Below are 23,409 nucleotides of genomic sequence, written 5' to 3' on the forward strand. Positions count from 1 at the left end.
GCTGGGTTTGAGACGCCGAGAGCACGCTGAGGGGGGCGGCAGCAGCCACTGGGGACGCAGCCCCAGGGCGCCAGGGCACACCGGGCCCACAGCCGCCTCTCTTCTCTCGCCTTGCAGCGCCCCGGGGCCCACGGAGCGCCCGGGGCCCGTGGGCGGGGACGCGGAGCGCGCCGGGCCGTTGGACGCCTCGCCCGGCTCCTCGTGCCGCGCTGCGGCAACCGCCAACAGAGAGGGCGGTCCCGACGGTGGGTGCAGGACCTGTGGTGGGAGGAGCGGGAGGGGTGGCCTGAAAAACGGGGATAAACGGGGTTGAACGGGGCTGGGGGGCACCGAAGGGCTTGCAGGGAGCCTCGGGATGTGGGGCACGAAAGGGGTTGAGGGTTGGGATGAGCCTCCATGTGAAAGGGTTCGAGAAACGGGACTGGGAGGGTGGGGGTGACACCTAACACGGGGGGGCTGCTGCTTGTCCCCCTTCGGGGCAGTGAAGCCAGTGCGGAGGCCGGGGCTGGTGCAGGGGTTGGGGAGTTCATGCGCTGGGCCTCACCTGGGTCCCCACGACGGGATGCGCTTGTGCCTGGGGGATGAAAACTCACACGCAGCTCCCTTCGCCCCCAGGCTTTTGCTGGAAGGAGTCAATCTCTCTTTGGCATACAGACTCCCTCAGCCTGGCTGGGGGGGGCGACTGCCAGACTAGGAGACGTTCCTGGTGTTACTGAGAATCTCATCAACAGTTCAAGTGAGGCCTTTGGGCCCTGTGAAGCACCCCTCGGGGTGCAGAGTAGCCGGAATTCCGGCACAAACTTCTCTGACGAGGTGCACGCTGCGCGGGGTAGCCCCGGCTCAGGCATGCAGCAGCAGAGAGGTGGGTGCCTTCACCCCTTGTCCTGCTGTCCCTGCCACGGGACTGGGGACACGGGGCCAGCAGCTCAGCCTGGCTTGTCCTTAGCAGCTCCTGCCAGCACCAAGCAGCGGCCCTCAGTCAACATGGAGCTGCTGAAGAGGGCCAGAGAGCATGTGAACGAGGCTATCAAGGTGGGACGCGATTACACACACACCCCCCACAACACGCCACGAACGTGCGTCTGTTGCGTTTATGGCTGAGCGCTCATGTCCCTCCCCAGGAGAAGAAGATCTTCTCAGTGCAGGGCCCCTACCCTGTGATGCGCAAGCTGCTGCGGGCACGAGGCTGGGTGGAGAAGAAGTTCTCCACCACCATCAAGGTGGGCAGCCGCTCAGCGCAGCAGGACACCAAAAAGGTGGTGGAGGAGAAGGTGGAGGATGGTGGTGGTGAGGAGCAGTGGGAGGCAGCGCTCCATCCAGAGCCAGGGTCGGCATCCTGCTGGACTCAGTGCTGGGTCAAGATCTTGGAGGAGGAGGAAGAGCAGGAGGAGGTCCAGTGGTATGCTGAGGACCCTGATGGCATCCACGACATCATGGTTAGTGGAGAGGGCCAGGGCTGGGCGGTGAGGGTGGTATGCGGACTCCACAGCTCACTTCAGTCCCCTCTGTCCCTCCCGTAGTCCGCCATGGTGCGAGACCACATGCCGACCTTCATCTGGACGAGCCGGTGCAGTGCTGTACGCTACTGGCAGCTACAGGACCACCAAATGGTAAACCACTTCACCGGCACCAGAGCCTTCACCACCAAGGTGAGAGTGTGGAGACGCCGAGGATGCAGTGCTGGGGATGAACAGGGGTGGCGGTGGGTCCAGCACTGACTGCCACCCTTGTCCATCTACACAGGAGGGGCTGTGTGTTAACCTCCAAAACCTGCCCTCATTCTACCAAGCGGATCCCACCACCTTCTTCCCAAGGTGCTACCGGCTTGGGGATGAGGATGAACGTCAATCCTTCATCGGTGAGCTGGGGCTGTTGCCCTTCTGCCCCCCTGCCATATCTCATGTCCCCCCCATGTCCTGGGCAGGACGGGGTGAGGACAACTCAAATCCTTTGCAGAGGATTTCCACCTGACAGCAGCTCACAGCCTGCTCAAACTGGCTGTGGAGAAGCCTGGGATTGTGCCAGGGGTGACGGAGGCACCTGGCAAGGGGGCAAGTGAGTGTGTGGAGATGGGCCTGGTGGGGATAGTGAGGAGCTCAGGCTCAGGCCCATGGCTGTGGGCTGGCCTCTGTTCGGGGCTGTGGCTTGGGGCCCTGATGCACCCAAAGCCACGCATCCCACGGGGAGCCGGCCACCATACCCCTCAGTCCATGCCACTCCCAGCAGGTCCAGCATCCCCATCACCCCCTGAGCTGCTGGAGAAAGCGCTGCAGGTCTGCAGGATGCAGCTGGACAGGCTGGAGCACAGAGACATTGAAAGTGACTCCCCAGTGCTCCATGTCACAGACGCCGACTGGGACCACTTCCTGCACGAGTACTACCGTGTGGTGAAGTGCGTGTGGGGCGGGATGGGTTGGGGGGGCGCGCAGCACGGCAGCGCGGGTGCTGAGCCCCCCGTGTCACCACCCTGCAGCGAGCAGGCGAGGCTGGAGCCCAGCGTCCGGCAGCAGGAACAGTGCAGGGCCCTGCTGCAGAAGCTGCAGGGGCGGCTGCCCCAGCTCCACATGGAGGGCATTCACAATCTGTGGATAATCAAGCCCGGAGCTATGTCCCGTGGTAGAGGTGAAGGCAAGGGGAAAATGGGGCTTGGGCACAGGCTTCCTGGTGAGGAGGGGCCTCACCGGCACCGTGTGTCCCCGCTCACAGGCATCACCTGCTCGGCCCGGCTGGAGGAGATGCTGAAGCTGCCTGGGAAACACGCAGCGCCCTCAGTGCAGCCCGGACGATGGGTAGTACAGAAATACGTGGAGCGGCCGCTGCTCATCTTTGGCACCAAGATTGACCTGCGGCAATGGCTCCTGGTGACAGACTGGAACCCGCTGACCTTATGGTTCTACCGGGACAGCTATGTGCGCTTCTGCTCCCAGCCCTTCTCCCTCCACCACCTACACGCGTGAGTGTCCCCCGCCCCGGCACCGCACACCCCACACCCCAGCACCCTGCTGACCCATCTCTGCTCTCCCCACACCAGCTCCCGGCACCTCTGCAATGTGTCCATCCAGAAGCAGTGGAGGAAGGCTGGAGGCCGTCACCCCAATCTGCCCCGTGACTTGATATGGTCCAGCCACCAGTTCCAGCTTCACCTGCAGCAAGTGGGGCGCAGGGAGGCCTGGGAGAACGTGATTGTGCCAGGCATGAAGGAGGCGGTGGTGGCTGCCCTGCACAGCGGCCGGGAGCTGGTGAGGGACCGCAAGGGCAGCTTCGAGCTCTACGGGGCCGATTTCATGTTCGGGGAGGATTGCCAGCCCTGGCTGCTAGAGATCAACGTCAGTCCCACCATGGCCCCCTGCTCAGCAGTGACCCGACGGCTCTGCGCCGCCGTCCAGCGTGACATACTGCGCGTGGTCCTGGACCGCAGGGAGAACCCCGGCTGCTCCACCGGAGCCTTTGAACTCATCTACAAAGAGGTGGGTCTGGAGGGGCTGTGGGCTAGGCTGCTCTCTGCTCCCAAGGAACAAGCAATACAACAAGGAAAAAAAAGCCATCCTCAAGCTACACCAGGGGAGGTTTAGGCTGGGGATTAGGAACAATTACTTCCCGCAAAGGGGTAGTAAAGCATCGGAAAAGGCTGCCCAGGGAAGAAGGGGGTCACCGTCCGTGGAGGAGTTCAGAATCTGTGCAGACGAGGCCCCTAATAGCATGAGTTAGTGGGGGCCTTGGCACTGCTGGGGAACAGTTGGACTTGATGATCTTAAGCTCTTTTCCAACCCAGTTGTTTCAATGTCTCCTGCAGCCAATCGTGCCCGTGCCTCCCTCCCTGGGACTGAATCTGGTGGTGGAAGGCTACTCGCTAATGAAGCCCCAGCTGCAAAAACAACAGCCCCAGGACAAACTCCCCACCATGCTGCCTCTTGTCCGCCCGGTGATGCCCAAGCCTCCAGTGGGCTCCAGACCATTTATGAACACCAGATCACCTGTGATGCCCAAGCCACCCGTGGTACCCAGGCCTCCTCGGGTGGCCAAACCACTTATGCAGAAGCATCCCATGGTCACAAAGCCACTTATAGAGCCCAAGCGTCCTGCAGTGCTCAGGCCTCCAGCAATCTCCAAACAACTAACAGACACCAGGTTACCTGCGCTGCCCAGGCCTCCAGTGCTCTCCAACCCACTTATGGACAGCAGGCCTACTGTGGTGCCAAAGCCTCCAGTGGTGCCTAAGCCACTCACGATCATCAAGCGTCCTACAGTTACCAAGCCCCTGGAAAGAGATCAAGCCTCCAGTGGTGCCCAGGCCTCCGGTGGTACCTAAGCCACTTAGGGTCACCAAGCCCCCAGTACAGCCCAAGCCTCCTGGGGAGCATAAACCATTTATGGTCACCATGTGTCCTATTGTCACCAATCCCCCTACAGAGCCCAGGCCTCCTGTGATGCCCAAGTGGGGCAGAACCACTCAGCTCCCAAGGGCTGGGGAAGCACAGGTCAAGGCGACTGCTCTGACCCAACTGCGCTTGCGCTTCTCCAGCTCTGCCCCCCAGGCACCACCACAGCCAAAACCCCTGCTCCAGTGGGTTCAGGCCACTCTGAGCAAGCTCGGGGCTACTCTCCTGACCAGGGCACCCGCTCAAGCAGCCGCAGTCCCACTAACAACCCTGCCTGCATGTACTGGGCTGCGGAGCCATGTAGCAGGCAGGGGACATGAAGCAGCCCCGGGAGCAGGCAGAAACGCTGCGGTAAGGCCATGAAGAGGGGAACAGCATCCTGCCCACCCTAAGTGCGACAACACGACGGCAGCTCCTTCCCCTACCTCATCCACAACCCGCCATCACACAGGAACACACATCCCACCAGCCAGGGGGTGAGTCGAGCCACTTTACAGAGGTGAAAGCCATCCGGCTGGCCTGGAACACTGCTGAACGAGGAAAGTGGACAGCACTTTATTTCTATACTGACTCGGGGATGGTGGTCAAATGCCCGTCGGGGGTGGCTGCAGCAACAGAAGCAAGGCAAGAAAATCAGCAAGATGAATCTGTCTGTCAGCACCAGGGCCCGCATCACAGGGAAGAACTCCTGAGGAACCCGAGGCTCAGGAACGGGAGGAGGCCGATCCCTCATGTCCTCCACAGAGGACGCCTTCAGCTCCGGCACGGGGGGAAGCTCAGCGTCCAGGAGCCTCAATTCCGAGCGGCGAGAGCCCCCGAGGAAGCCTCGAGCCCTCGACAGGCCCTGCCCGGGAGCCTGCGGCTCAGCTCACGCGAGCAGGGCTCAGCGGCGGCAGCGCCGGCCCGGCTTCACAGCCCGCCCCAGCGAGCGCGGCCAACACGGCGGCACGCAGGGCGCGGCGAGGCGAGGGCAGCGGGGAGCAGTCGCCGCGTGAGCCGGGCCCGGCCCGGGAGCGCTGCTCTGGCTGCCGCGGCGGGGGCAGCGCAGGCACCAGAGAGAGCCGAGCCGAGCGGAGGGAGGCTGCAGCGCAGAGCCCGGCGCGGAGAGGGCCGGGTGCCCTGCGGGCGGGGCTGCACGCGGCGCTCCGTGCTGCAGGGGCTGAGCGGCGGGGGCCGGTCGAGAGGCTGAAAGATGCCGGGGAAGGCGGCAGGAAGCGGGGCTGCTTGCTCCAGGCCCAGACTGCGCAGGGGCCTCAAGCGTCCACTGCGGCTCATGGAGGAAAGAAGGAGGCCGTTAACCCGGGAAGCTGGGAAACAGCAACAGAAGAAAGCAGCGCAAAAAGGAGGAGGAGGAGGAGGAGGAGAGTTAAAAGCAAGGGGCTTCCTCCCAAATCTGATGTACCCACCCAGACCCGCTCTGCAGTCCTGCAGGGGGCTAATGACGAAACACACCTGCACCATGAACAAGAAGATGGCTGCTGGTGCTGCCAGGAAAAAGCGGACGGTAGTAGTAGTGGGGGCCTCTGAAGGGCACAGAGGCACCCATGTGTCAGCCTGACCCAGTCTCAAGGGAGGTGTGTTGCCTACCGGGGCGCGGATCAGACGTGTTGCAGAGAGGCTGCCTGCTCTAGTAAGCCCCACTGACTGACTATTACCCACTTCTAGTGATCCATGTGGGTGCTAGTGATACAGACAGCAGTAGCCCAGAGAACGTTAAGAAAGACTACAGAGCCCTGGGAGAGGTGGTCAGGGGCTCTGGAGCTCAGGAAATCTTTTCATCAATTCCCCAGGATAAAGGGGAGGACCCTGAAAAGGCTAAGGGGATTTGCCAGGTTACTAAATGGTTAGAAGGGTGGTGCCACAGTCAGGGGTTTGGGTATTCAGATCATGAGACTCGATTTTGAGAGTGTGGAACTCTGTCTGGGGACAGCTGATCAGTCAACAAAGAGTTTGTGGGTCAGGGTTAAAGGGAGAACAGCGACGGGAGACATTACTGTGGGGATCGGGTACAGACCGCCCGATCACGAGGACTGTGGATAAAGTGCTCTGTAGGGAAATAGGCACAGCCTCGTGCTCTCAGGCCCTTGTCCTCATGGTGGACATCAACCACCCTGATATCTGTTGGAGGGACGGTACAGCCCGGCACAAGCGGTACAGGAGGTTCCTCGGTTGTGTGGAAGGCAACCTCATCCTGCAAGCAGTAGAGGAGCCAACAGGGAGAGGTGCCATGCTTGACCTCGTACTCACCCACAGGGAAGGGCTGGTTGGAAATGTGATGCTCCAGGGCAGCCTTGGTTGCAGCGATCGTGAGATGGTCGAGTTCGAGATCCTCAGGACAGTGAGAAGAGCGTGCAGCAAGCTCACTGCCCTGGACTGCAAGAGAGTCTCTTCAGGAGCCTGCTTAGTAAGGTTCCATGGGATACACAGGAGTTCAGAATCTGTGCAGACGAGGCCCCTAATAGCATGAGTTTGCGGTGGCCTTGGCAGTGCTGGGGAACAGTTGGACTTGATGATCTTAAGCTCTTTTCCAACCCAGTTGTTTCAATGTCTCCTGCAGCCAATCGTGCCTGTGCCTCCCTCCCTGGGACTGAATCTGGTGGTGGAAGGCTACTCGCTAATGAAGCCCCAACTGCAAAAACAACCCCAGGAAAAACTCCCCACCATCCTGCCTCTTGTCCCCCTGGTGGTGCCCAAGCCTCCAGTGGGCTCCAGACCATTTATGAACACCAGATCACCTGTGATGCCCAAGCCACCCGTTATAGCAAGGCCTGCTCGGGTGGCCAAACCACTTATGGACAAGCATCCCATGGTCACAAAGCCCCTTATGGAACCCCAGCGTCCTTCAGTGCCCAGGCCTCCAACAATCTGCAAACCACTTAAGGACACCAAGCTACCTGCGCTGCCCAGGCCTCCAGTGCTTCCCAACCCACTTATGGACAGCAGGCCTACTGTGATGCCAAAGCCTCCAGTGGTGCCTAAGCCACTCACAATCACCAACTGTCCTACATTCACCAAGTCCTTGGTAAGTGCCCAAGCCTCCAGTGGTGCCCAGGCCTCCCATGGTACCTAAGCCACTTAGGGTCACCAAGCCCCCAGTATAGCCCAAGCCTCCTGGGGAGCATAAACCATTTATGGTCACCATGTGTCCTATTGTCACCAATCCCCCTACAGAGCCCAGGCCTCCTGTGATGTCCAAGTGGGGCAGAACCACTCAGCTCCCACAGGCTGGGGAAGCACAGGTCAAGGCAGCTCCTCTGATGCAACTGTGCTTGCACTTCTCCAGCTCTGCCCCCCAGGCACCACCCCAGCCAAAACCCCTGCTCCAGTGGGTTTAGGCCGCTCTAACAAAGACTGGGGCTACTCTCCTGACCAGGGCACCCGCTCAAGCAGCCGCAGTCCCACTAACAACCCTGCCTGCATGTACTGGGCAGCGGAGCCATGTAGCAGGCAGGGGACATGAAGCAGCACCCAGGAGCAGGCAGAAAAGCTGCGACGATAAGGCCATGAAGAAGGGAACAGCATCCTGCCCACCCTAAGTGCGACAACACGACGGCAACCCCTTCCCCCTACCTCAGCCAGAACCCACCATCACACAGGAACAAACATCCCACCAGCCAAGGGGGTGAGTCGAGCCACTTTGCAGAGGTGAAAGCCATCCGGCTGGCCTGGAACACTGCTGAACGAGGAAAGTGGACAGTACTTTATACTGACTAATGGATGACAGCAAAAGCCCCAGCTGCAAGAACAACAACCCCAGGACAAACACCCTACCATCCTGCCTCTTGTTCAGCAGCAGGTGCCCAAGTCACTTTTGGTGGCCAAACCACTTACGAACAACAAATCACCTGTGGTGCCCAAGTCACCTGTGCACAAGTCACTTATGAACAACAAATCACCTGTGTCCAAGTTACCTGTGGACAAATCACTTATGGTCACCAAGATTCCAAGAGTCACCAAGCAACCCATAGAGCGCAACCCTCCCGCAGTGCGCAGGCCTCCAGTGGTCTCCAAACCATTCTACGGACACCAAGTTACCTGCAGTGCCCAGGCCTGAAGTGGTCTCCAACCCACTTACAGACACCAAGCCTCCCATCGTGAAAGGGACTACTGAGGTGCCCAGGCCTCCGGTGGTGGCCAAAACACTTATAGACGCCAAGCCTACTGTGGTGTTGAGGCCTCCAGTTGTGCCTAAACCATTTATGATTACCAAGTGTCCCGGAGTCACCTTGCCCCCTATTGAGTTCAGGCCTCCTGCAGTGCTCAGGCCTCCAGTGGTCTCTCAACAACGTACAGACACCAAGGTACCTGTGGTGCCCAGGCCTCAAGTGGTCTCCAGCCCACTTACAGACACCAATCCTCCCATCGTGCTCAAGACTGCTGCGGTGCCCAGGATTTCAGTGGTGGCCAAACCACCTATGGACACCAAAGCTAATGTGGTGCCAAGGCCTCCAGTGGTGCGTAAACCACTTATGGTTACCCAGAGTCCTAGAGTCACCATGCTCCCTATAGAGCCCGAGCCTCCTGCAGTGCCCAGACCTCCATTGGTCCCCAAATCACTCAAGGACAAGAAGCCTACCGTGGTGCCCAGGCCTCCAGTTATACGTAAACCACATATGGCCAACAAGTGTCCTACAGTCACCACGCACCCTATAGAGCCCAATCGTCCTGCAGTGCCCAGGCCTCCAGTGGTCTCCAGATCACTTACGAACAGGAAGGCTACTGTGGTGCCGAGGCCTCCAGTGATATGTAAACCACTTATGGTCACCAAGTGTCCCAGAGTCACCACGGAACCTACAGAGACCAAGCGTCCTGCGGTGACCAGGCCTCCACTAGTCTCTAAACCACTTACAGACACCAAGGTACTGCGGTGCCCAGGTCTCCAGTGGTCTCCAGCCCACGTATAGACACCAAGCCGCCCATTGTGCTCAGGACTAGTGCAGTGCCCAGGCCTCCGGTGGTGGCCAGAACACTTACGGACACCGATCCTACTGTGGTGCTGAGGCCTCCAGTTGTGCCTAAACCACTTATGGTTACAAGTATCCTAGAGTCACCATGCAACCTATAGAGCCCAAGCCTCCTGCAGTGCCAAGGCCTCCAGTGGTCCCCAGCCCACTTATAGACACCAAGCCTCCCATCGTGCTCAAGACTGCTGCGGTGCCCAGGCCTCCAGTGGTGGCCAAAACACTTATGGACACCTAGCCTACTGTGGTGCTGAGGCCTCCAGTTGTGCCTAAACAGCTTATGGCTACCAAGTGTCCTAGAGTCACCATGGCCCCTATGGAGCCCAGGCCTCCTGCATTGCCCAGGTCTCCTGCATTGCCCAGGCCTCCAGTGGTCTCCAAATCACTTAGGGACACCAAGCCTACTGTGGTGCCGAGGCCTCCAGTGATAGGTAAACCACTTATGGTTGCCAAGTGTCCTAGAGTCACCACGCACCCAATAGAGACCAAGCGTCCTGCGGTGCCCAGGACTCCAGTGGTCTCTAAAGCACTTACAGACACCAAGGCACCTGCGGTGCCCAGGCCTCAAGTGGTCTCCAACCCACTTACGGACACCAAGCCTCCCATCGTGCTCAAGACTACTGCGGTGCCCAAACCTCCAGTGGTGGCCAAAGCACTTATGGTCACCAAGCCTACTGTGGTGTCGAGGCCTCCAGTGGTGCTTAAGCCACTTATGGTCACCAGGCTTCCGAGAGTCACCATGCCACCTAGAGAGCCCAAGCCTGCCGTGCCCAGGCCTCCAGTGGTCTCCAAACCACTTATGGACACCAGGTTACTTGGAGTGCCCAGGCCTCAAGTCGTCTCCAGCCGACTTACAGACACCAAGCCTCCCATGGTGCTCAAGCCTACTGCGGTGCTGAGGCCTCCAGCGATGCAACATATAGATGAGCTTGTGATCAAGGGGCGTATTTAACAATGAACACTACCGCCCCATGAGTGTGAAACGTGCTACAGCAAGCCAAGTGCTTAAAGCCTCTTTGGTATGGAAAAGAATAAATGAAGTTCACATACGAGAAGGCCTGGCAGGATGACTGTATCACACACCCACGGACCTGCCAACGCAAGCGCCATGTGCTTACCATGGTGGAAGCAACCGCCGGATGGCTGGAAACCTATGCTGTGCCCCACGCCACTGCCCGGAACACTACCCTGGGCCTTCAGAAACAGCTTTTGTGGTGTCACGGCACTCAAGAATGAGCCGACTCAGACAATAGGACTCACTTCCGGAACTACCTGACAGACACTTGGGCCAAAGAGCATGGCATTGAGTGAGTATATCACAACCCCTACATGCACCAGCCTCTGGTTAAGTCAAATGGTACAATGGGCTGTTAAAAACTACGCTGAGAGCAATGGGTGGTGGGACTTTCAAACATCGGAATACACGTTTACCAAAAGCCACCGGGTTGGTCAGCACCAGATGTGCCAACAGGGCTGGCCCAGCCCAATCAGAACTTTCTTGTACTGTAGAGGGGGATAAAGTTCCTGTGGTGCACATAAAGAACTTGCTGGGGAAGACAGTCTGGGTTATTCCTGCTTCAGGTAAAGGCAAACCCACTTGTGGGATTGCTTTTGCTCAGGGACCCAGATAAACTTGGTGGGTAATGCGGGAAGATGGAGAAGTCCACTGTGTATGTCAGGGGGATTTAATTTAATGTGGGGGGAAAACAGCCGATGAACTCTCTTATATATTGAAAAATGCGGAATCTGATCATGATGTGAAGGGTATCGAATAAGGAGTGGATGCTGTGCTGTGTTCATGTGTAACAAGCACAAGCTGGTGGACTTTGTCATCCACTTCACGGAGATCCACAAGAAAATCAGCAAGATGAACATGGTGGAGGAGGAATTCCTCGAGAGCCTGAGGCTCTGGAATGGGAGAAGGCGGATCCCTCATGCTGGGATCTTGGGAGCGGGCTGTGGGCCTCAAGGCAGCGTGCCCTTTGTGCCCAGAGCCCCCAGTCCCACCATCGTGCCCAAGACCCCCTTGGCACAGGGCGGGAGGACGCCCCCGGGTGCTTGTGCCAACCGTGCAGGGGAAGGGCTGGGTTTGAGACGCCGAGAGCACGCTGAGGGGGGCGGCAGCAGCCACTGGGGACGCAGCCCCAGGGCGCCGGGGCACACCGGGCCCACAGCCGCCTCTCTTCTCTCGCCTTGCAGCGCCCCGGGGCCCACGGAGCGCCCGGGGCCCGTGGGCGGGGACGCGGAGCGCGCCGGGCCGTTGGACGCCTCGCCCGGCTCCTCGTGCCGCGCTGCGGCAACCGCCAACAGAGAGGGCGGTCCCGGCGGTGGGTGCAGGACCTGTGGTGGGAGGAGCGGGAGGGGTGGCCTGAAAAACGGGGATAAACGGGGTTGAACGGGGCTGGGGGGCACCGAAGGGCTTGCAGGGAGCCTCGGGATGTGGGGCACGAAAGGGGTTGAGGGTTGGGATGAGCCTCCATGTGAAAGGGTTCGAGAAACGGGACTGGGAGGGTGGGGGTGACACCTAACACGGGGGGGCTGCTGCTTGTCCCCCTTCGGGGCAGTGAAGCCAGTGCGGAGGCCGGGGCTGGTGCAGGGGCTGGGGAGTTCATGCGCTGGGCCTCACCTGGGTCCCCACGACGGGATGCGCTTGTGCCTGGGGGATGAAAACTCACACGCAGCTCCCTTCGCCCCCAGGCTTTTGCTGGAAGGAGTCAATCTCTCTTTGGCATACAGACTCCCTCAGCCTGGCTGGGGGGGGCGACTGCCAGACTAGGAGACGTTCCTGGTGTTACTGAGAATCTCATCAACAGTTCAAGTGAGGCCTTTGGGCCCTGTGAAGCACCCCTCGGGGTGCAGAGTAGCCGGAATTCCGGCACAAACTTCTCTGACGAGGTGCACGCTGCGCGGGGTAGCCCCGGCTCAGGCATGCAGCAGCAGAGAGGTGGGTGCCTTCACCCCTTGTCCTGCTGTCCCTGCCACGGGACTGGGGACACGGGGCCAGCAGCTCAGCCTGGCTTGTCCTTAGCAGCTCCTGCCAGCACCAAGCAGCGGCCCTCAGTCAACATGGAGCTGCTGAAGAGGGCCAGAGAGCATGTGAACGAGGCTATCAAGGTGGGACGCGATTACACACACACCCCCCACAACACGCCACGAACGTGCGTCTGTTGCGTTTATGGCTGAGCGCTCATGTCCCTCCCCAGGAGAAGAAGATCTTCTCAGTGCAGGGCCCCTATCCTGTGATGCGCAAGCTGCTGCGGGCACGAGGCTGGGTGGAGAAGAAGTTCTCCACCACCATCAAGGTGGGCAGCCGCTCAGCGCAGCAGGACACCAAAAAGGTGGTGGAGGAGAAGGTGGAGGATGGTGGGGGTGAGGAGCAGTGGGAGGCAGCGCTCCATCCAGAGCCAGGGTCGGCATCCTGCTGGACTCAGTGCTGGGTCAAGATCTTGGAGGAGGAGGAAGAGCAGGAGGAGGTCCAGTGGTATGCTGAGGACCCTGATGGCATCCACGACATCATGGTTAGTGGAGAGGGCCAGGGCTGGACACCACAGGGCACAGCCCGGGCTGGGCGGTGAGGGTGGTATGCGGACTCCACAGCTCACTTCAGTCCCCTCTGTCCCTCCCGTAGTCCGCCATGGTGCGAGACCACATGCCGACCTTCATCTGGACAAGCCGGTGCAGTGCTGTACGCTACTGGCAGCTACAGGACCATCAAATGGTCAACCACTTCACCGGCACCAGAGCCTTCACCACCAAGGTGAGAGTGTGGAGACGCCGAGGATGCAGTGCTGGGGATGAACAGGGGTGGCGGTGGGTCCAGCACTGACTGCCACCCTTGTCCATCTACACAGGAGGGGCTGTGTGTTAACCTCCAAAACCTGCCCTCATTCTACCAAGCGGATCCCACCACCTTCTTCCCAAGGTGCTACCGGCTTGGGGATGAGGATGAACGTCAAGCCTTCATCGGTGAGCTGGGGCTGTTGCCCTTCTGCCCCCCTGCCATATCTCATGTCCCCCCCCTCCATGTCCTGGGCAGGACGGGGTGAGGACAACTCAAATCCTTTGCAGAGGATTTCCACCTGACAGCAGCTCACAGCCTGCTCAAACTGGCTGCGGAGAAGCCTGGGATCGTGCTAGGGGTGACAGAGTCACCTGGCAAGGGGGCAGGTGAGTGTGTGGAGATGGGCCTGGTGGGGATGGTGAGGAGCTCAGGCTCAGGCCCATGGCTGTGGGCTGGCCTCTGTTCGGGGCTGTGGCTTGGGGCCCTGATGCACCCAAAGCCACGCATCCCACGGGGAGCCAGCAGCCATGCCCCTCAGTCCATGCCACTCCCAGCAGGTCCAGCATCCCCATCGCCCCCTGAGCTGCTGGAGAAAGCGCTGCAGGTCTGCAGGATGCAGCTGGACAGGCTGGAGCACAGAGACATTGAAAGTGACTCCCCAGTGCTCCATGTCACAGACGCCGACTGGGACCACTTCCTGCACGAGTACTACCGTGTGGTGAAGTGCGTGTGGGGTGGGATGGGTTGGGGGGGCGCGCAGCACGGCAGCGCTGGAGCTGAGCCCCCCGTGTCACCACCCTGCAGCGAGCAGGCGAGGCTGGAGCCCAGCGTCTGGCAGCAGGAACAGTGCAGGGCCCTGCTGCAGAAGCTGCAGGGGCGGCTGCCCCAGCTCCACATGGAGGGCATTCACAATCTGTGGATAATCAAGCCCGGAGCTATGTCCCGTGGTAGAGGTGAAGGCAAGGGGAAAATGGGGCTTGGGCACAGGCTTCCTGGTGAGGAGGGGCCTCACCGGCACCGTGTGTCCCCGCTCACAGGCATCACCTGCTCGGCCCGGCTGGAGGAGATGCTGAAGCTGCCTGGGAAACACGCAGCGCCCTCAGTGCAGCCCGGACGATGGGTAGTACAGAAGTACGTGGAGCGGCCGCTGCTCATCTTTGGCACCAAGATTGACCTGCGGCAATGGCTCCTGGTGACAGACTGGAACCCGCTGACCTTATGGTTCTACCGGGACAGCTATGTGCGCTTCTGCTCCCAGCCCTTCTCCCTGCACCACCTACACGCGTGAGTGTCCCCCGCCCCGGCACCGCACACCCCACACCCCAGCACCCTGCTGACCCATCTCTGCTCTCCCCACACCAGCTCCCGGCACCTCTGCAATGTGTCCATCCAGAAGCAGTGGAGGAAGGCTGGAGGCCGTCACCCCAATCTGCCCCGTGACTTGATATGGTCCAGCCACCAGTTCCAGCTTCACCTGCAGCAAGTGGGGCGCAGGGAGGCCTGGGAGAACGTGATTGTGCCAGGCATGAAGGAGGCGGTGGTGGCTGCCCTGCACAGCGGCCGGGAGCTGGTGAGGGACCGCAAGGGCAGCTTCGAGCTCTACGGGGCCGATTTCATGTTCGGGGAGGATTGCCAGCCCTGGCTGCTAGAGATCAACGTCAGTCCCACCATGGCGCCCTGCTCAGCAGTGACCCGACGGCTCTGCGCCGCCGTCCAGCGTGACATACTGCGCGTGGTCCTGGACCGCAGGGAGAACCCCGGCTGCTCCACCGGAGCCTTTGAACTCATCTACAAAGAGGTGGGTCTGGAGGGGCTGTGGGCTAGGCTGCTCTCTGCTCCCAAGGAACAAGCAATACAACAAGGAAAAAAAACCCATCCTCAAGCTACACCAGGGGAGGTTTAGGCTGGGGATTAGGAACAATTACTTCCCGCAAAGGGGTGGTAAAGCATCGGAAAAGGCTGCCCAGGGAAGAAGGGGGTCACCGTCCGTGGAGGAGTTCAGAATCTGTGCAGACGAGGCCCCTAATAGCATGAGTTAGTGGGGGCCTTGGCACTGCTGGGGAACAGTTGGACTTGATGATCTTAAGCTCTTTTCCAACCCAGTTGTTTCAATGTCTCCTGCAGCCAATTGTGCCTGTGCCTCCCTCCCTGGGACTGAATCTGGTGGTGGAAGGCTACTCGCTAATGAAGCCCCAGCTGCAAAAACAACAGCCCCAGGACAAACTCCCCACCATGCTGCCTCTTGTCCGCCCGGTGATGCCCAAGCCTCCAGTGGGCTCCAGACCATTTATGAACACCAGATCACCTGTGATGCCCAAGCCACCCGTGGTACCCAGGCCTCCTCGGGTGGCCAAACCACTTATGCAGAAGCATCCCATGGTCACAAAGCCACTTATAGAGCCCAAGCGTCCTGCAGTGCTCAGGCCTCCAGCAATCTCCAAACAACTAACAGACACCAGGTTACCTGCGCTGCCCAGGCCTCCAGTGCTCTCCAACCCACTTATGGACAGCAGGCCTACTGTGGTGCCAAAGCCTCCAGTGGTGCCTAAGCCACTCACGATCATCAAGCGTCCTACAGTTACCAAGCCCCTGGAAAGAGATCAAGCCTCCAGTGGTGCCCAGGCCTCCGGTGGTACCTAAGCCACTTAGGGTCACCAAGCCCCCAGTACAGCCCAAGCCTCCTGGGGAGCATAAACCATTTATGGTCACCATGTGTCCTATTGTCACCAATCCCCCTACAGAGCCCAGGCCTCCTGTGATGCCCAAGTGGGGCAGAACCACTCAGCTCCCAAGGGCTGGGGAAGCACAGGTCAAGGCGACTGCTCTGACCCAACTGCGCTTGCGCTTCTCCAGCTCTGCCCCCCAGGCACCACCCCAGCCAAAACCCCTGCTCCAGTGGGTTCAGGCCACTCTGAGCAAGCTCGGGGCTACTCTCCTGACCAGGGCACCCGCTCAAGCAGCCGCAGTCCCACTAACAACCCTGCCTGCATGTACTGGGCTGCGGAGCCATGTAGCAGGCAGGGGACATGAAGCAGCCCCGGGAGCAGGCAGAAACGCTGCGGTAAGGCCATGAAGAGGGGAACAGCATCCTGCCCACCCTAAGTGCGACAACACGACGGCAGCTCCTTCCCCTACCTCAGCACAACCCGCCATCACACAGGAACACACATCCCACCAGCCAGGGGGTGAGTCGAGCCACTTTACAGAGGTGAAAGCCATCCGGCTGGCCTGGAACACTGCTGAACGAGGAAAGTGGACAGCACTTTATTTCTATACTGACTCGGGGATGGTGGTCAAATGCCCGTCGGGGGTGGCTGCAGCAACAGAAGCAAGGCAAGAAAATCAGCAAGATGAATCTGTCTGTCAGCACCAGGGCCCGCATCACAGGGAAGAACTCCTGAGGAACCCGAGGCTCAGGAACGGGAGGAGGCCGATCCCTCATGTCCTCCACAGAGGACGCCTTCAGCTCCGGCACGGGGGGAAGCTCAGCGTCCAGGAGCCTCAATTCCGAGCGGCGAGAGCCCCCGAGGAAGCCTCGAGCCCTCGACAGGCCCTGCCCGGGAGCCTGCGGCTCAGCTCACGCGAGCAGGGCTCAGCGGCGGCAGCGCCGGCCCGGCTTCACAGCCCGCCCCAGCGAGCGCGGCCAACACGGCGGCACGCAGGGCGCGGCGAGGCGAGGGCAGCGGGGAGCAGTCGCCGCGTGAGCCGGGCCCGGCCCGGGAGCGCTGCTCTGGCTGCCGCGGCGGGGGCAGCGCAGGCACCAGAGAGAGCCGAGCCGAGCGGAGGGAGGCTGCAGCGCAGAGCCCGGCGCGGAGAGGGGCGGGTGCCCTGCGGGCGGGGCTGCACGCGGCGCTCCGTGCTGCAGGGGCTGAGCGGCGGGGGCCGGTCGAGAGGCTGAAAGATGCCGGGGAAGGCGGCAGGAAGCGGGGCTGCTTGCTCCAGGCCCAGACTGCGCAGGGGCCTCAAGCGTCCACTGCGGCTCATGGAGGAAAGGAGGCCGTTAACCCGGGAAGCTGGGAAACAGCAACAGAAGAAAGCAGCGCAAAAAGGAGGAGGAGGAGGAGGAGGAGGAGGAGGAGGACAGTTAAAAGCAAGGGGCTTCCTCCCAAATCTGATGTACCCACCCAGACCCGCTCTGCAGTCCTGCAGGGGGCTGATGACGAAACACACCTGCACCATGAACAAGAAGATGGCTGCTGGTGCTGCCAGGAAAAAGCGGCCGGTAGTAGTAGTGGGGGCCTCTGAAGGGCACAGAGGCACCCATGTGTCAGCCTGACCCAGTCTCAAGGGAGGTGTGTTGCCTACCGGGGCGCGGATCAGACGTGTTGCAGAGAGGCTGCCTGCTCTAGTAAGCCCCACTGACTGACTATTACCCACTTCTAGTGATCCATGTGGGTGCTAGTGATACAGACAGCAGTAGCCCAGAGAACGTTAAGAAAGACTACAGAGCCCTGGGAGAGGTGGTCAGGGGCTCTGGAGCTCAGGAAATCTTTTCATCAATTCCCCAGGATAAAGGGGAGGACCCTGAAAAGGCTAAGGGGATTTGCCAGGTTACTAAATGGTTAGAAGGGTGGTGCCACAGTCAGGGGTTTGGGTATTCAGATCATGAGACTTGATTTTGAGAGTGTGGAACTCTGTCTGGGGACAGCTGATCAGTCAACAAAGAGTTTGTGGGTCAGGGTTAAAGGGAGAACAGCGACGGGAGACATTACTGTGGGGATCGGGTACAGACCGCCCGATCACGAGGACTGTGGATAAAGTGCTCTGTAGGGAAATAGGAACAGCCTCGTGCTCTCAGGCCCTTGTCCTCATGGTGGACATCAACCACCCTGATATCTGTTGGAGGGACGGTACAGCCCGGCACAAGCGGTACAGGAGGTTCCTCGGTTGTGTGGAAGGCAACCTCATCCTGCAAGCAGTAGAGGAGCCAACAGGGAGAGGTGCCATGCTTGACCTCGTACTCACCCACAGGGAAGGGCTGGTTGGAAATGTGATGCTCCAGGGCAGCCTTGGTTGCAGCGATCGTGAGATGGTCGAGTTCGAGATCCTCAGGACAGTGAGAAGAGCGTGCAGCAAGCTCACTGCCCTGGACTGCAAGAGAGTCTCTTCAGGAGCCTGCTTAGTAAGGTTCCATGGGATACACAGGAGTTCAGAATCTGTGCAGACGAGGCCCCTAATAGCATGAGTTTGCGGTGGCCTTGGCAGTGCTGGGGAACAGTTGGACTTGATGATCTTAAGCTCTTTTCCAACCCAGTTGTTTCAATGTCTCCTGCAGCCAATCGTGCCTGTGCCTCCCTCCCTGGGACTGAATCTGGTGGTGGAAGGCTACTCGCTAATGAAGCCCCAACTGCAAAAACAACCCCAGGAAAAACTCCCCACCATCCTGCCTCTTGTCCCCCTGGTGGTGCCCAAGCCTCCAGTGGGCTCCAGACCATTTATGTACACCAGATCACCTGTGATGCCCAAGCCACCCGTTATAGCAAGGCCTCCTCGGGTGGCCAAACCACTTATGGACAAGCATCCCATGGTCACAAAGCCCCTTATGGAACCCCAGCGTCCTTCAGTGCCCAGGCCTCCAACAATCTGCAAACCACTTAAGGACACCAAGCTACCTGCGCTGCCCAGGCCTCCAGTGCTTCCCAACCCACTTATGGACAGCAGGCCTACTGTGGTGCCGAAGCCTCCAGTGGTGCCTAAGCCACTCACAATCACCAACTGTCCTACATTCACCAAGTCCTTGGTAAGTGCCCAAGCCTCCAGTGGTGCCCAGGCCTCCCATGGTACCTAAGCCACTTAGGGTCACCAAGCCCCCAGTACAGCCCAAGCCTCCTGGGGAGCATAAACCATTTATGGTCACCATGTGTCCTATTGTCACCAATCCCCCTACAGAGCCCAGGCCTCCTGTGATGTCCAAGTGGGGCAGAACCACTCAGCTCCCACAGGCTGGGGAAGCACAGGTCAAGGCAGCTCCTCTGATGCAACTTCCAGGGTAAAAAAAGAGGCTCATAAAAGGTGGAAGCAAGGACAGGCAGCCGGGGAAGAATACAGGGATGTTGTCCAGGAAGCTAGGGACCCGGTTATAAAAAGCTAAGGATCAGTTAAACTTGCCTAGAGATGTGAAAGATAACAGGAAGGGATTCTATTCTATAAGTACACTGCAAACAAACGACAGACTAGGGACAACGTGGTCCCTCTCCAGAAGCCACGGGACTGGGGACACGGGGCCAGCAGCTCAGCCTGGCTTGTCCTTAGCAGCTCCTGCCAGCACCAAGCAGCAGCCCTCAGTCAACAAGGAGGTGCTGTAGAGGGCCAGACAGTATGTGAACGAGGCTATCAAGGTGGGACCCAATTACACACACACCCCCCACACACGATGCCATGAACGTGCGTCTGTTGCATGTATGGCTGAGCGCTCATGTCCCTCCCCAGGAGAAGAAGATCTTCTCAGTGCAGGGCCCCTACCCTGTGATGCGCAAGCTGCTGCGGGCACGAGGCTGGGTGGAGAAGAAGTTCTCCACCACCATCAAGGTGGGCAGCCGCTCAGCGCAGCAGGACACCAAAAAGGTGGTGGAGGAGGTGGAGGATGGTGGTGGTGAGGAGCAGTGGGAGGCAGCGCTCCATCCAGAGCCAGGGTCGGCATCCTGCTGGACTCAGTGCTGGGTCAAGATCTTGAAGCCTCCTGAGGAGGAGGAGGAAGAGCAGGAGGAGGTCCAGTGGTATGCTGAGGACCCTGATGGCATCCACGACATCATGGTTAGTGGAGAGGGCCAGGGCTGGACTCCACAGGGCACAGCCCGGGCTGGGCGGTGAGGGTGGTATGCAGACTCCACAGCTCACTTCAGTCCCCTCTGTCCCTCCCGTAGTCCGCCATGGTGCGAGACCACATGCTGACCTTCATCTGGACGAGCCGGTGCAGCGCTGTACGCTACTGGCAGCTACAGGACCACCAAATGGTAAACCACTTCACCGGCACCAGAGCCTTCACCACCAAGGTGAGAGTGTGGAGACGCCGAGGATGCAGTGCTGGGGATGAACAGGGGTGGCGGTGGGTCCAGCACTGACTGCCACCCTTGTCCATCTACACAGGAGGGGCTGTGTGTTAACCTCCAAAACCTGCCCTCATTCTACCAAGCGGATCCCACCACCTTCTTCCCAAGGTGCTACCGGCTTGGGGATGAGGATGAACGTCAATCCTTCATCGGTGAGTTGGGGCTGTTGCCCTTCTGCCCCCCTGCCATATCTCATGTCCCCCCCATGTCCTGGGCAGGACGGGGTGAGGACAACTCAAATCCTTTGCAGAGGATTTCCACCTGACAGCAGCTCACAGCCTGCTCAAACAGGCTGTGGAGAAGCCTGGGATCATGCCGGGGTGATGGGAGTCACCTGGCAAAAGAACAGGCGAGTGTGTGGAGATGGGGGGGGGGGGGGGGGGGGGGGGGGGTGGGTGTTTGGGGCTGTGGCCTGGGACCTTAATGCACCCAAAGCCACGCATCCCACGGGTAGCCAGCAGCCATACCCCTCAGTCCATCCCACTCCCAGCAGGTCCAGCATCCCCATCACCCCCTGAGTTGCTGGAGGAAGCGCTGCAGGTCTGCAGGATGCAGCTGGACAGGCTGGAGCACACAGACATCGAGAGTGACTCCCCAGTGCTCCATGTCACCGACGCTGACTGGGACCGCTTCCTGCACAAGTACTACCGTGTGGTGAAGTGCGTGTGGGGCGGGATGGGTTGGGGGGGCGCGCAGCACGGCAGCGCGGGTGCTGAGCCCCCCGTGTCACCACCCTGCAGCGAGCAGGCGAGGCTGGAGCCCAGCGTCTGGCAGCAGGAACAGTGCAGGGCCCTGCTGCAGAAGCTGCAGGGGCGGCTGCCCCAGCTCCACATGGAGGGCATTCACAATCTGTGGATAATCAAGCCTGGAGCTATGTCCCGCGGTAGAGGTGAAGGCAAGGGGAAAATGGGGCTTGGGCACAGGCTTCCTGGTGAGGAGGGGCCTCACCGGCACCGTGTGTCCCCGCTCACAGGCATCACCTGCTCGGCCCGGCTGGAGGAGATGCTGAAGCTGCCTGGGAAACACGCAGCGCCCTCAGTGCAGCCCGGACGATGGGTAGTACAGAAATACGTGGAGCGGCCGCTGCTCATCTTTGGCACCAAGATTGACCTGCGGCAATGGCTCCTGGTGACAGACTGGAACCCGCTGACCTTATGGTTCTACCGGGACAGCTATGTGCGCTTCTGCTCCCAGCCCTTCTCCCTGCACCACCTACACGCGTGAGTGTCCCCCGCCCCGGCACCGCACACCCCACACCCCAGCACCCTGCTGACCCATCTCTGCTCTCCCCACACCAGCTCCCGGCACCTCTGCAATGTGTCCATCCAGAAGCAGTGGAGGAAGGCTGGAGGCCGTCACCCCAATCTGCCCCGTGACTTGATATGGTCCAGCCACCAGTTCCAGCTTCACCTGCAGCAAGTGGGGCGCAGGGAGGCCTGGGAGAACGTGATTGTGCCAGGCATGAAGGAGGCAGTGGTGGCTGCCCTGCACAGCGGCCGGGAGCTGGTGAGGGACCGCAAGGGCAGCTTCGAGCTCTACGGGGCCGATTTCATGTTCGGGGAGAATTGCCAGCCCTGGCTGCTAGAGATCAACATCAGTCCCACCATGGCGCCCTGCTCAGCAGTGACCCGACGGCTCTGCGCCGCCGTCCAGCGTGACATACTGCGCGTGGTCCTGGACCGCAGGGAGAACCCCGGCTGCTCCACCGGAGCCTTTGAACTCATCTACAAAGAGGTGGGTCTGGAGGGGCTGTGGGCTAGGCTGCTCTCTGCTCCCAAGGAACAAGCAATACAACAAGGAAAAAAAAGCCATCCTCAAGCTACACCAGGGGAGGTTTAGGCTGGGAATTAGGAACAATTACTTCCCGCAAAGGGGTGGTAAAGCATCGGAAAAGGCTGCCCAGGGAAGAAGTGGGTCACCGTCCGTGGAGGAGTTCAGAATCTGTGCAGACGAGGCCCCTAATAGCATGAGTTTGCGGTGGCCTTGGCAGTGCTGGGGAACAGTTGGACTTGATGATCTTAAGCTCTTTTCCAACCCAGTTGTTTCAATGTCTCCTGCAGCCAATCCTGCCTGTGCCTCCCTCCCTGGGACTGAATCTGGTGGTGGAAGGCTACTCGCTAATGAAGCCCCAGCTGCAAAAACAACAGCCTCAGGACAAACTCCCCACCATCCTGCCTCTTGTCCGCCCGGTGATGCCCAAGCCTCCAGTGGGCTCCAGACCATTTATGAACACCAGATCACCTGTGATGCCCAAGCCACCCGTGGTACCCAGGCCTCCTCGGGTGGCCAAACCACTTATGCAGAAGCATCCCATGGTCACAAAGCCACTTATAGAGCCCAAGTGTCCTGCAGTGCTCAGGCCTCCAGCAATCTCCAAACAACTAACAGACACCAGGTTACCTGCGCTGCCCAGGCCTCCAGTGCTCTCCAACCCACTTATGGACAGCAGGCCTACTGTGGTGCCAAAGCCTAAAGTGGTGCCTAAGCCACTCATGATCACCAAGCGTCCTACAGTTACCAAGCCCCTGGAAAGAGATCAAGCCTCCAGTGGTGCCCAGGCCTCCGGTGGTACCTAAGCCACCTGCGGGCACCACACATCCTACAGTCACCAAGCCCTCGGCAGAGCACAAGCTTCCTGTGGAGCCTAAACCACTTACGGTCACCAATCCCCCTACAGAGCCCAGGCCTCCTGTGATGCCCAAGTGGGGCAGAACCACTCAGCTCCCAAGGGCTGGGGAAGCACAGGTCAAGGCGACTGCTCTGACCCAACTGCGCTTGCGCTTCTCCAGCTCTGCCCCCCAGGCACCACCCCAGCCAAAACCCCTGCTCCAGTGGGTTCAGGCCACTCTGAGCAAGCTCGGGGCTACTTTCCTGACCAGGGCACCCGCTCAAGCAGCCGCAGTCCCACTAACAACCCTGCCTGCATGTACTGGGCTGCGGAGCCATGTAGCAGGCAGGGGACATGAAGCAGCCCCGGGAGCAGGCAGAAATGCTGCGGTAAGGCCATGAAGAGGGGAACAGCATCCTGCCCACCCTAAGTGCGACAACACGACGGCAGCTCCTTCCCCTACCTCATCCACAACCCGCCATCACACAGGAACACACATCCCACCAGCCAGGGGGTGAGTCGAGCCACTTTACAGAGGTGAAAGCCATCCGGCTGGCCTGGAACACTGCTGAACGAGGAAAGTGGACAGTACTTTATACTGACTAATGGATGACAGCAAATGCCTTTCGGG

The 23,409-nt window shown here is 59.9% G+C and overlaps 3 protein-coding genes across 3 annotated transcripts; all 3 read left to right on the forward strand.

Annotated features, from left to right (window-relative positions):
- The first annotated feature begins 984 nt into the window (after positions 1-984).
- On the forward strand, positions 985-4,309 carry LOC136020110 (tubulin tyrosine ligase 3-like). The gene is made up of 10 exons (XM_065690837.1): positions 985-1,032; positions 1,122-1,436; positions 1,521-1,649; positions 1,744-1,858; positions 1,957-2,000; positions 2,169-2,392; positions 2,474-2,622; positions 2,707-2,953; positions 3,032-3,467; positions 3,794-4,309. The coding sequence occupies exons 1-10, from the start codon at positions 985-987 to the stop codon at positions 4,307-4,309; spliced, it is 2,223 nt and encodes a 740-aa protein (XP_065546909.1).
- Positions 4,310-12,406: 8,097 nt separating this feature from the next.
- LOC136020115 (tubulin tyrosine ligase 3-like) lies at positions 12,407-15,761 on the forward strand. The gene is made up of 10 exons (XM_065690838.1): positions 12,407-12,454; positions 12,544-12,858; positions 12,969-13,097; positions 13,192-13,306; positions 13,409-13,487; positions 13,647-13,844; positions 13,926-14,074; positions 14,159-14,405; positions 14,484-14,919; positions 15,246-15,761. Exons 1-10 carry the CDS (start codon positions 12,407-12,409, stop codon positions 15,759-15,761), a joined length of 2,232 nt encoding a protein of 743 aa, XP_065546910.1.
- Positions 15,762-17,931: 2,170 nt separating this feature from the next.
- LOC136020116 (tubulin tyrosine ligase 3-like) lies at positions 17,932-22,746 on the forward strand. The gene is given in 11 exon segments (XM_065690839.1): positions 17,932-18,078; positions 18,397-18,861; positions 19,551-19,874; positions 19,985-20,113; positions 20,208-20,322; positions 20,421-20,519; positions 20,625-20,829; positions 20,911-21,059; positions 21,144-21,390; positions 21,469-21,904; positions 22,231-22,746. Coding segments are annotated over 11 exon segments (2,832 nt in total).
- Positions 22,747-23,409: the final 663 nt, after the last annotated feature.

The sequence above is a fragment of the Lathamus discolor genome, chromosome 10, assembly GCF_037157495.1.
Source record: "Lathamus discolor isolate bLatDis1 chromosome 10, bLatDis1.hap1, whole genome shotgun sequence".
NCBI lineage: Eukaryota > Metazoa > Chordata > Aves > Psittaciformes > Psittacidae > Lathamus > Lathamus discolor.